Genomic DNA, 13,146 nt, shown 5'->3' with positions numbered 1-13,146 from the left:
ACCCCAAATAACATCGACGGGGCTGTAGTGGAGCGGGTTAAGAGGTTCAAGTTCCTTGGTGTCCACATCACCAATGAACTATCATGGTCCAAACACACCGAGACAGTCCTGAAGAGGGCACGACAACACCTTTTCCCCCTCCAGAAGACTGAAAATATTTGGCATGGGGCCCCAGCTGCACCATCGAGAGCATCCTGACCGGTTGCATCACTGCCTGGTATGGCAACTGCTTGGCTACAGAGGGTAGTGCATACGGCCCAGTACATCACCGGGGCCAAGCTTCCTGCCATCCAGAACATATACACTAGGCGGTGTCAGAGGAAGGCCCAAAAAATTGTCAAAGACTCCAGTCACCCAAGTCATAGACTGTTCTCTCTGCTACCGCACGGCAAGCAGTACCAGAGCGCCATGTCTAGGACCCAAAGGCTCCTTAACAGCATCTACCCCCAAGCCATAAGACTGCTGAACAATTAATCAAATGGYCACCAGGACTATTTACATTGACACCCCACCCCTTCCATTTTTTTTTACACTGCTGCTACGCGCTGTCTATTATCTATGCATAGTCACTTTACTCATACCTACATGTACAAATTATCTCGACTAACCTGTACCCTCACACATTGACTCGGTACTGGTACCCCCTGTATATAGCCTCGTTATTGTTATTTTATTGTGTTACTTTTTATAATTTTTTACTTTGGTTTATTTTGTAAATATTTGATTAAGGGCTTGTAAGTAAGCATTTCATGGTAAGGTCTACCTAAACTTCTAGCACACAGCTTGGACACCCATGCATACCCACAAGATATGCCACTAGAGAGCTCTTCACAATCAAATCAAATTTCAGACATGGAATGCAACACAATGTGCTTCACAGGAAAAAACWAATAAAAACGAAACTTCTAAAATGCACCCTAAGGAAAAGTAAAAATATCTGTTTTAAAAATGTCATCACTTTCGACCCCCTCAGGTTTTTTGGCATCTATTCCAGAGGCTGGGGGCATAGAGGCTTCTTCTCAATGCCTCTTGGTCCTAGGCTTTGGGATAGTTAAAAGGCCAGTGCCAGAGGACCTGAGGGACCTACTGGGTACATAACTTAAAAGCATGTCTGACATGTATTGGGGTGCACAATCATGGATTGATTTAAAAACCAATAGAAGAATCTTAAAATGTATTCTAAAAGTAACAGGTAGCCAGTGCAGAGACCGGTGTAATGTGTGCTCTCCGTCTGCTCTTGATCAGTTCCCGTGCAGCATCATTCTGTATGTTTTGCAGTTGACCAATGGCTTTCTTGGTTAGACCAGACAGGAGAGAATTTGTATTTTGTATTTATTATGGATCCCCACTCTTCCTGGGGTCCAGCAAAATTAAGGCAGTTTATACAATTTTAAAACATTACAATATATTCACAGATTTCACAACACACTGTATGCCCTCAGGCACCTACTCCAACACTACCACATATCTACAGTACAAAATCCATGTGTGTGTGTGTGTGTGTGTGTATATATATATATGTGTCTGTGCCTATGTTTGTGTTGCTTCACAGTCCCTGCTGTTCTATAAAGGTTTTTTAATCTGTTTTTAAAAAATCTAATTTTACTGCTTGCATCAGTTACTTGATGTGGAATAGAGTTCCTTGTAGTCATGGCTCTCTGTAGTACTTTGCGCCTCCCATAGTCTGTTCTGGACTTGGGGACTGTGAAGAGCTCTCTGTACATCCAAGGGCCATCCGTGCTGCCCTGTTCTGAGCCAAGTCCTTTTTTTGTGGCTCCTGACCACACGACTGAACAGTAGTCAAGGTGCGACAAATCTAGGGCTTGTAGGACCTGCCTTGTTGATAGTGTTGTTAAAAAGGTAGAGCAGCGCGTTATTATGGACATACTTCTCCCCATCTTAGCTACTGTTGTATCAAATATATAGTATTGAGTCATCCGCATACATAGACACTCTGGCTTTACTCAAAACCAGTGGCATATCATTAGTAAAGATAGAAAAAAGTAATGGGCCTAGACAGCTGCCCAGGGGAATTCCTGATTCTACCTGGATTATGTTGGAGAGGCTTCCATTAAAAAACACCCTCTGTGTTCTGTTAGACAGGTAACTCTTTATCAACAATATAGCAGGGGGTGTAAAGCCRTAACACATGCGTTTTTCCAGCAGCAGACTATGATCGATAATGTCAAAAGTATTTGGGCCAGTAAAGGGGTCTTTACAGTAGTCAAGCCTGCTTGTAATAAAAACATGGATGAATCTCTGTATCAGCCTGGGAGAGAAATGGCCGCACCATGGCAATGATGCTACGAGTAGTAAAAAGTTATTTTGGTCATATTCCTAATGTGCGATTCGAAATTGAGTTCAGAATCTAAACTATCACCTAGGTTTTTTACCTGGTGTTTTATCTTTATTGCCTGTGACTTAAAATGTGCGGCCAGATTCTCTCTCTGTGCTTTGGCTCTAACAATAAGTACCTCGGTCTTATCTTGATTTAAGCTGGAGGAAGTTGTGAGCCATCCAAGTATTTAAATCACTAATACAGTCTAATAATTTATCCGTGGAGCTAAAATCCTCTGGTGACACAGAAATGTACAGTTGTGTATCGCCTGTGTAGCAGTGAAAATCAATGCTGTGCTTTCTGATAACGCTGCCAAGGGGTAACATACATTCAAAAGTTTGGACACACCTACTCATTCCAGGGTTTTTCTTTATTTTTACTATTTTCTACATTGTAGAATAATAGTGAAGACCTCAAAACTATGAAATAATATGAATGGAATCATGTAGTAACCAAAAAAGTGTTAAACAAATCAAAATATGTTTTATATTTGAGATTCTTCAAAGTAGCCACCCTTTGCCTTGATGATAGCTTTGCACACTCTTCTCATTCTCTGGAGCACTACCAGACACGGTCTCTCAGTCTCTAAAACAGTTTGATGTTGTTGGGACTGGAGCACTACCAGACACTGTCTCTCAGTCTCTAAACAGTTTGATGTTGTTGGGACTGGAGCACTACCAGACACTGTCTCTCAGTCTCTAAAACAGTTTGATGTTGTTGGGACTGGAGAAAGTTGATGTCAAAACAGACTATGGGAGGTGCTCAGTACTACATAGGGTCATGGCTACATGGAACTCTATTCCATATCAGGTAACTGATGCAAGTAGCAGAATCAGATAAAAAAAACGGATAAAAATACACCTTATGGAACTGCGGGGACTGTGAAGACACACACACACACACACACACACAGACACACAGACAGGCAAAGACACACACTTACACATACACATGATAAGACACGCACTCTACCGTACACATGGATTTGGTATTGTAGGTATGTGGTAGTAGAGTAACTGCCTGAGCGAACACACTTAATGTGTTGTGAAAAGTATTTTGAAATGTAATGTCATGTAATATTGTATATAACTGCCTTAATGTTGCTGGACCCCATGAAGAGTAGCTGCTGCCTTGACAAAATACCAGGGCCAGCCAGTGTAACTGTTAAACTGCTTGCTGTACACTGTACGGTGTGATTGTAGCAGGTTTACTAACACCTTAGTTCTATTAGCTATGTTGACTATGACATTAATATGGTGACAACGATGTAAGCTATGTAGCGGTTAGCGGTTATGGTATAAAGGTTTGGCGTGGAAAGTATATATTYTTTTGCCTCGTCACAGACAGCTGTTTTGTGGTGGACTGAAGTCCACACGCGAAGGGAGAAGGTGAGAGGAGGAGAGGGTGTAGATCCGAGAAGGAATTATACAACGAGGAAAGTGATGATGCTGTTTGTATGTGGCTGCTATGAAAATAAACTGGGGGTGCAGGTGAAAAACTATTCTTGAATGGAAGCAAACAGAATGAAGTGTGGATAAGCCTACCTGAATTTGTTCAATAGAAAATCTTGTTTGCAACTGTTTGGACTAATGATTACTCCCTAGATCAGCGAGATGCCGGCAGGATTATGCAAGGCGGTATTGAATGTGTCACTGTTTGTCACCTTGATTACTCCAATTTGTCTCTCTACCTGTGCACCTAGGTTATAAACTTACATTTGTAGACTAGTAGCAACCTCATGATGGGTATAGGGAAAATTCAAGTATCATATAGTAGCCTAAACCTATCGATGTTACATTGAACTGGGTGAATGGAATATGAATGAGTTGTCCAAAATGCTGTAATAGAAATAAGGCCATGCTCATAAATGTTTTAAATAAATCGTCCTCCCTAATCTTAAACAGCACAGACTGCCACTGATCTGAACATTCTATCGCCCGGTTCAGGGAAGAGCACAGCTGCTCTGCTGTGGCAAAGTAATCAACACAAATGAGTTACAAACGAGGTAGGACAGGCGCACACGCACACTCACACACACACAAACTCACACACTCACACTAGCTATCCCAGCTACTGCAGCAGTAAAGTTCCAGATAATGTCACATGGTTTCCAAGAAGCCAGAAAGTGAGTGAGGCGTGGACCTTGCCCATTGTGACACTCTCAGGCTGCGTCTGAAATGGCACCCTATTCCCTATGTAGTGCATTCTTTTGAACAGGGCCTCATGGGCCCTCATGGGCTTTAACCAAAAGCAGTGTGCACTATAGGGAGTATGGTGCCATTTGGGACGTAGCCTCAGTCTCTGCCCAAACAGACTGATGGGAAACTCAAGCTGTAGAGAACAAAGCGGACTTGATCCATGGGGATGGATGTCTCTGTTCTGTTCTGGTCCTCAGGCACATCCCTCTTTTCTTTCACTCTTCTGCTGGCTGGGGGAAAAGGAAGGGGGTGAGACTCCGTACTGTAAGCCTGGGATCTCTCTCTGTCTCTCTCTGGACTCTCTTTTCGTCTCTCTCTCTCTCTCTCTCTCTCTCTCTCTCTCTCTCTCTCTCTCTCTCTCTGCTTAGTTTTAATCAAACCACAGTCTCCTATAGCTAGTGGGAACGTTGCCATAGAGGGATTGATATAGTGCTCTTGCTGGGATGTGGGTAAATAGAACCGTTTGTCACCCTGGCTGGCTCTTTTTGACTTGAGTAGTAGGTAGGCCTTACATCATGGCCAGAAGTTCCTAAAAAAAACTGTTCTATCAGCTGTTCTCTTCCATCCTGGAGCCAAGTAGAAGTTAATGAATGTGCTAAGGCTTTGTGTTGTGCTGGGTGACAGGCCAGGGGGTTATGGATGTTTGTGGCTTTAAAGGGGCAATCTGCAATTGGTATATCATTTTTTAAACTTAAATGAATGATATGAAGTTTTATTATTATTATTATTATTATTCAACAAAAAAATGTAGGGGGTAGATCAGCTTTAATATTGCAGATTGTGGCTTCTATAAATGTAATTGTCTGCATCAATGCATCAAGTATTCAGACCCCTTGACCTTTTCCACATTTTGTTACGTTACAGCCTTATTCTAAAATTGAATACATCGTTTTTTTCCTTATCAATCTACACACAATACCCCATAATGACAAAGCTAAAACAGGTTTGTAGAAATGCTTGCAAATGTATAAATATTTAAAAACTGAAATGTCACATTTGCATAAGTATTCAAACCCTTTACCCGGTACTTTGTTGATGCACCTTTGGCAGCGATTACAGCATAGAGTCTGTGTAGAGGCTGTGTGCTTAGTGTCATTGTCCTGTTGGAAGGTGAACCTTCGCCCCAGTCTGAGGGCCTAACCTGCTCCAGAGCGCTTTTCATCAAGAATCTCTCTGTACTTTGTTCCATTCATCTTTCCTTTGATCCTGACTAGTCTCCCAGTCCCTCCTGCTGAAAAACATCCCCACAACATGATGCTGCCACCACCATGCTTCACTGTTGGGATGATGCCAGGTTGCCTCCAGACGTGACACTTGGTATTCAGGCCAAAGAGTTCAATCTTGGTTTCATCAGACCAGAGAATCTTGTTTCTCATGGTCTGAGAGTCTTTAGGTGCCTTTTGGCAAACTCCAAGCGGGCTGTCATGTGTCTTTTACCAAGAATGGGCTTCCGTCTGGCCACTYTACCATGAAGKCCTGATTTGGTGAAGTGCTGCAGAGATGGTTGTCCTTCTGGAAGGTTCTCCCATCTTCAGAGAGGAACTCTGGTGCTCTGYCAGAGTGACCATCGGGTTCTTGGTCACCTCCGTAACCAAGGCCCTTCTCCCCCGATTGCTCAGTTTGGCCGGGCGGCCAGCTCTAGGAAGAGTCTTGGTGGTTCCAAACTTCTTCCGTTTAAGAATGATGGAGACCACTGTGGTCTTGCTGCAGACATTTTTTTGGTACACTTCCCCAGATCTGTGCCTCGACACAATCCTGTCTCGACCTCATGGCTTGGTTTTTGCTCTGACATGCACTGTCAACTGTGGGACCTTATATAGATAGACAAGTATGTGCCTTTCCAAGTCATGTCAAATTAATAGAATTTACCACAGGTGGACTCCAATCAAGTTGTAGAAACATCTCATGGATGATCAATGGAAACAGGATGCACCTGAGCTCAATTTCGAGTCTCATAGTAAAGGGTCTGAATACTTATGTAAATAAAGTATTTCTGTTTTTTACAATGGGGTATTTTGTGTAGATTGCTGAGTAACATTTTTTATTTAATCAATTTTAGAATAAGGCTGTAATGTAACAAAATGTGGGAAAAGTCRAGGGGTCTGAACACTTTCCGACTCCTTGACTTTTTTTGTAAATATATTTATTTTTTAAAGGGGCAATATGTAACTTTTTTGGTGACCAAATTCACATAGAAATGGGAGTTAAGGATCTGTCATTTTCATTGAAAGCAAGTTTAAGAAGTGGTATAGCAATTTCATGTGCGCTATCTCTGCTTCCCGTTCTTAAGGTTCGTTTTTGGTCTTTTACTTTTGGTTTTGTACACTAGCTTCAAACAGCTGAAAATACAATATTTCGCTTATGGAAAATATATTTCACAGCAATTTAGATAGTATAGTGTAGAGAATCATTGTACCATCTTATTTTGTCACATAAACTGAAATTAGGCAAACTATTTGAGTTTCAGAAACCAGGAAATAGCGGAGCGGTTTCTGCATTCCTTCTTTATAATTGGAGTAAACTAAATGGACAACAATACTTCTACTTCCAGCCTATACATACTATTTACATTCTACGGACACAGTATATTTTACATTGTTTATCTTGTTTTTGTTATTTTTAGTCTAACCCTTCAGATACTCTCAACCCCTCCCATCCATCTCTGAACACCATCCATGCCATATATTTTTCAACCGTGCTGTGATGTTTCACAAAACCTTTGAACCTTTCTATTCTCATAGCTTCTACAGATTTTGCTAAGAGTATTATTCTATTATTGATCGATTGACTTTGACTTTTCAAATCACCCAGCAGTGCTATWTGCAGAGTTAACTCCAGATAAATGTTGCAATTCTTCAGCTACTCCTGAACCTGTGACCAAAAACAAGCAGTACCAAAACAAGTGATCTAATGATTCTGTCTCTTCAATTTTTATTAGTCATATACACATGATRTATGTGGAGTACATAATGCAACGAAATGCTTTCTTGCAAGTTCACCTCAAGACAAWGCAACAACARTAGATAAGTAATTAACTGAATATAATATCATGCATTTAAGTGCAAAAATGTATGCACCAAGAATATAACTTATTAATGCCTCATTAGCTTAGTTAAACTGTCGTACCCCATCAGAACCCAAAATATAAGCATGCTCCATTGTTTGGAAACAATGTCATTGTAAACAAACACTGTATAACCTCCAACCTCCAAGTCCGTGGTCCCACCTTGCATCCATAGCTCTATTCATTTGAGAGTGGTTACATTTCTCCTATCCCTCAGCTGKTTACCCAAACAGTGGTGGGGTGTCCACTTTGTTGTTGTTTGAACTGCAGATTGTCCCTTCAACAGACTTGTGTGTCGTCTTGATGTCGATGGCGTATGCTCCAGAAGGAGTAAAGGGCCTAACTAAGGAAGTTGGCTGTAAGCATGAGCGCCTGATGCTGTGAGCAATGTTGGGAAGATTCTCATGGCAGGAATTTCAAGATACTCAAGATACAGGTTTAGATGTGCAGGTAAAATAAGTGATTGTCCCAACAATAAATAGCCTATCAACAACGTGGTGCAAAGGGTTCATGTTCAATCGTCTTCAAAAGCATACATCGGCTTTTGTCACGATTGTTGATAAAATAATGCCTAGAATTTTGTGATTCATTAATAATGAATTGCTTCTATAAAGAAATGTTCTCATATTGAAGGAGAAGCTTTAGTTGTAGATGGGAGAGGGATCTGTCTCTGTGTGTGTGTGGAGGTGGCATGAGGAAGCTGACTGCTCTGAGCTGAGTCCCTTTTGGGTCCTTTTCAGCAGCAGCAGTAGCATCTGTTTAGCCTCTCTGTCTATCTGTGTCCCAAATGGCACTTTCTTCCCTTTATAGTGTGCACTACTTCTTCACCAGGGCCTATAGGGCTCTGGTCAAAATAAGTGCACTATATAGGGAACGCATCCCCACCTGGGGACGCATATAGGGGACAGTGTGCACTACTTCTTGCTCTGGTCAAAATAAGTGCACTATATAGGGAATAGGGTGCCGTTTGGGACGCATCCCCACCTGTCTCTAGGATAATAAGCCACACACCTCTCTACTGGCTCTTCTGTCAGATGCGACCAAAGCCTGTCGTCTGTCTGTCTGTCCTCTGTCTGTGTGTTGTTTGCCTGTCGTCTGTCTGTCTCTCATCTGAAGTTGAACCAAAGTCTCTTACTGATCTATGAATAAACCCTTTGAACTCAACCAAGCCTGTGTAGTGTAGTTAGTCACTGAGTAATACACAGCATTGAGGCACAATACTAGTAGGATATGGTACTATAGATAATAATAATAATAATACATTTCATTTGTAAAGCACTTTTATCCCACCCAAGGTGCTGATGTAATCAGAGCATGATTAATGAATGTCACTATAAATGTGTGGTGTCAACAGAGTTGGGATTTCACAGACAGCAAAAATACACATTTCCGATTTTTTTAATGTTGAATATCAAACATTTTATTGAATAACAAACACAAAACAGGCAGGCCGGTACAACACACTTCTTACGTACATCAGATTAGTTACAGTTACATGTTTGAATTAGTCAACTTCCAAGACACATTTTTGCTTTGATGAACAGTAAGGATGTATTGTATAAATGGACTGACTTTAATGTCTTTGTGTCCTGTTTGTCAGGGTCCACCTACAGTGTTTTGTCCACCATGCCGTCTGACTCTGAAAGCAGCACTTCCCTCAGTAGCGCAGGTGAGCCTGGATGTGTTTCTATCGTTTGGCAGTAGTAGGGTTGCAAAATTCCCAGGTTTGCCAGAAACTCAAGTTGGAATATTCCTGGAATCAAGCGGAAATAAACAGGAAATCCGGAATCCTCCAACTAGGATTTCTGGAAAAATCCTGTAGTAGTATGAATGTTTGAAGATGAATTTTTCGTTCTTACGGTTTAGGAAACTAGGTGAATGTGGTCCAGAGAACTGGCTAACCAACCAGACAGCATGCTATTTCTGACTTTCAGTCAGCACAAACAAGTGATTACACAGATGTGAAAGGATTTACAAAAGCAACCCACCAACCCCCTAGAATGGTTTTCATTGAGCCATTCTCTCTCTGAGGGAGAGAGATAGAGGCTGTGTACCAAATGGCACCCTATTCCCTACATGGTGCACTACATTTTACCAGAGCCCTATGGGGCCTGGTCACAAGTAGTGCACTATATAGGGAATGAGATGTCATTTGGGTGGAGGCCAGAGGGATTGCCCTGCAGGGCAGAGCTACTGAAAGAGGAGAGGGGCGCAGGACTCTGTTGTGGTGCTTGTTGTTGTCTTCAGTCAGAGGTCCAGAAAGAAAACATATAGAGGTGTTTTGTTTGTCAACACTGCAGCATAGGCCCTTTGATTTAATGAATTGAGGCATGGCTGGAGTGTTGGACTGATTACACTCACAAGTCAACGGTTAAAGGGGCCATCTGGGATTGTTACATCCAAATGAATGGTATATAGCCATTGGTTCTTAAAGACTTCAGCTCCTAACTGCCTCGAGCTTAGTTAAAAACAGTGGCGGGGTGTCCGCTTTGTTATTGTTTAAATCCCAGGTTGCCCCTTTAAACGTAGTCATGAAGACGTCATGTGCCACATTTTGCCCGCTGGTTTGTTGATTATTGTTGTCACATTATTCATAATAACGGTGTGCTACTTTACTTTGGATTGTTTGGCTTATTTATTTCATCAAGTATGACACAAGCATTCTCAATCTCCATTGTTGCCTCAAGAGTCCTCCAAATCGACATCTATGCGCTTGTGGAGATCTGAGGATTTGACAGGTGCAGCCTAATAAACAATATAGTTATAGCTTCGTCTTGCCATTTGATGGGCTAGGTGGAGGTAGCTTTCACCACACTGCTTATACAAATCAAATCCTCTCAGATCTCCACAAGTGCATAGGGCAGGGAGTAGGGTTTAGGGGTCGATTTGGGATTGGGCCTATGTCGGGTAAGGGCCCTTGCCACATGTGGTATGCGGAAAGAGCGATCTCTGTCTCCAGYCTTCTGAGGCCCAATCCCAAATTCACCTGCGTAAACGCCCTATGCACTTCACATCATCTATGTCGGTGTAAGGGCCCTAGCCATCAGTGACAGTCTGACTGTGACAGGTACCACGGGTCAAGCCTCGTCCCCTCCTCCGGCCCATATGGAGAACCGCCACGGTCAGATGAGTGAGAAGATGGAGGCGGTTCTGTTCCAGCTGAGACAGGTGACCCGCGAGAGGGACGAGCTGCGTAAACGCCTGGCCCTGTCCTCGCCCGGCACCACCTTTGATGACTGCAGGTACAGTAGAACTCTTGGTATACTGCAGTTACACTACTCTACACCGGGGATTCCCAAACTGTGGGGTGCCCCCCTAGGGGGGTGGGCTCTACAATTTTGTTGGATGCATTTTCTGTTTGTTTTGGTTGTGTTTCAGATTATTTTGTGCCCAATAGAAATAAATGGTAAATAATGTATTGAGTCACTTGTATTGTAAATAAGAATAGAATATGTTTCTAAACACATTAATCTGGATGCTACCATGATTACAGATAGTCCTGAATGAATCGTGAATAATGATGAGTGAGATAGTTAGATGCACAAATACCATACCCCCAAGACATGCTAACCTCTCACCATTATAATAACAGGGGAGGTTAGCATTTTTGGGGGTTGTATGATATTTGTGTGTCGATAACTGATGCAAAATGTTCTCTCCGCCAACAAGAGGGGTGTGAACAGTTTGTGTCATGAACAGTGCTTTTGCACGGGATGTTCCCCAATGCTGGAAGGGTGAAGGCCTTAGTGAAGAAGTTAGGGAACCCTTTCCCTACAACCCTCACTATAGACAGAGCATGGCCTTCACCTGGGACCACCTTCGATGGGGGTGGATTATTCCAATATAATAAGAGACAGAAGCACTATAGCTACTGTAGGTACAGGACTCACTACAGAGCCAGGCGATGTACTTGCCTGACATCACTTAGAACCGTTCTAGACAGACACTCAGCCAACAGATAACACGCTCACCAGGGATGACCACCCTCAGCCAACAGATAACACCATGGCCTTCATACACTGCAGCTTCAGATGCTCGTAGTCCTGGCCTGACTTGGAGTTGGGCCTGGTTCTCACACACACACACACCACACACACACACCACACAAATGGATGCACACACACACACACACATACACGCACACACACACACACACACACACGAGAGATGACAGAAAAGAGTGACGTATCAGAACCAAGCCCCCAGGAGCAGATTAAAGTGCAGAACACTATGGTGTGAGCGTTTGGTTATGAGAGAGGTAGGACGAGTAGCTTCATTCAAAATACATACTCTTGTTTAATGTTTTAACAGAGTTACTGAGCTCACAAAATGTGGATCCCATTTAGCGTAGCCTTTTTTTGCTTTTACTTCTCTGCTTCTGGGCGGTAGAGTGACTTTGGAGGAATAAAGAGGTGGTCATCCTGGTGAGCATGTTATCTGTTGGCTGAGTGTGGTCATCCCTGGTGAGCATGTTATCTGTTGGCTGAGGGTGGTCATCCCTGGTGAGCATGTTATCTGTTGGCTGAGGTGGTCATCCTGGTGGAGCTTGTTATCTGTTGGCTGAGGGTGGTCATCCCTGGTGAGCATGTTATCTGTTTGCTGAGTTGTCATCCTGGTGAGCATGTTTATCTGTTGGCTGAGGTGGTCATCCCTGGTGAGCATGTTATCTGTTGGCTGAGGGTGGTCATCCCTGGGAGCATGTTATCTGTTGGCTGAGGTTGGGTCATCCCTGGTGAGCATGTTATCTGTTGGCTGAGGGTGTCATCCCTGTGAGCGTGTTATCTGTTGGCTGAGCGTGGTCATCCCTGGTGAGCATGTTTCTGTTGGCTGAGAGTGGTCATCCCTGTGAGCATGTTATTGTTGGCTGAGGTGGTCTCCTGGTGAGCATGTTATCTGTTGCTGAGGGTGGTCATCCCTGGTGAGCATGTTATCTGTTGGCTGAAGGTTGGTCATCCCCTGGTGAGCATGTTATCTGTTGTGAGTGTGGTCATCCCTGGTGAGCTGTTATCTGTTGGCTGAGGTGGTCATCCCTGGTGAGCATGTTATCTGTTGGTTGAGGGTGGTCATCCCTGGTGAGCATGTTATCTGTTGGCTGAGGGTGGTCATCCCTGGGGCATGTTATCTGTTGGCTGAGGTGGTATCCCTGGTGAGCATGTTATCTGTTGGCTGAGGTTGGTCATCTGGTGAGCATGTTATCTGTTTGGCTGAGAGTGGTCATCCCTGGTGAGCTTGTTATCTGTTGGCTGAGGGTGGTCATCCCTGGTGAGGCATGTTATCTGTTGGCTGAGGTGGTCATCCCTGGTGAGCATGTTTATCTGTTGGCTGAGGTGGTCATCCCTGGTGAGGTGTTATCTGTTGCTGGAGTGGTCATCCTGGTGAGCTGTTATCTGTGGCTGAGGGTGTCATCCCTGGTGAGCTGTTATTCGTGTTGGCTGAGGGTGGTCATCCTGGTGAGCAATGTGTTATCTGTTGGCTGAGGTGGTCATCCCTGGTGAGCATGTATCTGTTGGCTGAGAGTGGTCATCCCTGGTGAGCTTGTTATCTGT

General features: G+C 43.3%; 1 protein-coding gene across 1 annotated transcript in view; it reads left to right on the top strand.

The window, feature by feature from the left end:
• The window catches only part of LOC111977969 (disks large homolog 5), a 104,921-nt gene that overhangs the window by 34,927 nt on the left and 56,848 nt on the right, over positions 1-13,146 (top strand). The window contains exons 2-4 of the mRNA XM_070448712.1: positions 9,201-9,269; positions 10,668-10,842; positions 12,849-13,050. Coding sequence (XP_070304813.1) covers positions 9,201-9,269; positions 10,668-10,842; positions 12,849-13,050 — 446 coding nt within the window. The remainder of the gene's footprint in view (positions 1-9,200; positions 9,270-10,667; positions 10,843-12,848; positions 13,051-13,146) is intronic.

The sequence above is a fragment of the Salvelinus sp. IW2-2015 genome, linkage group LG18, assembly GCF_002910315.2.
Source record: "Salvelinus sp. IW2-2015 linkage group LG18, ASM291031v2, whole genome shotgun sequence".
NCBI lineage: Eukaryota > Metazoa > Chordata > Actinopteri > Salmoniformes > Salmonidae > Salvelinus > Salvelinus sp. IW2-2015.
Note: the sequence above shows the minus strand (reverse complement) of the source record. Positions and strands in the feature narration are given on the sequence as shown.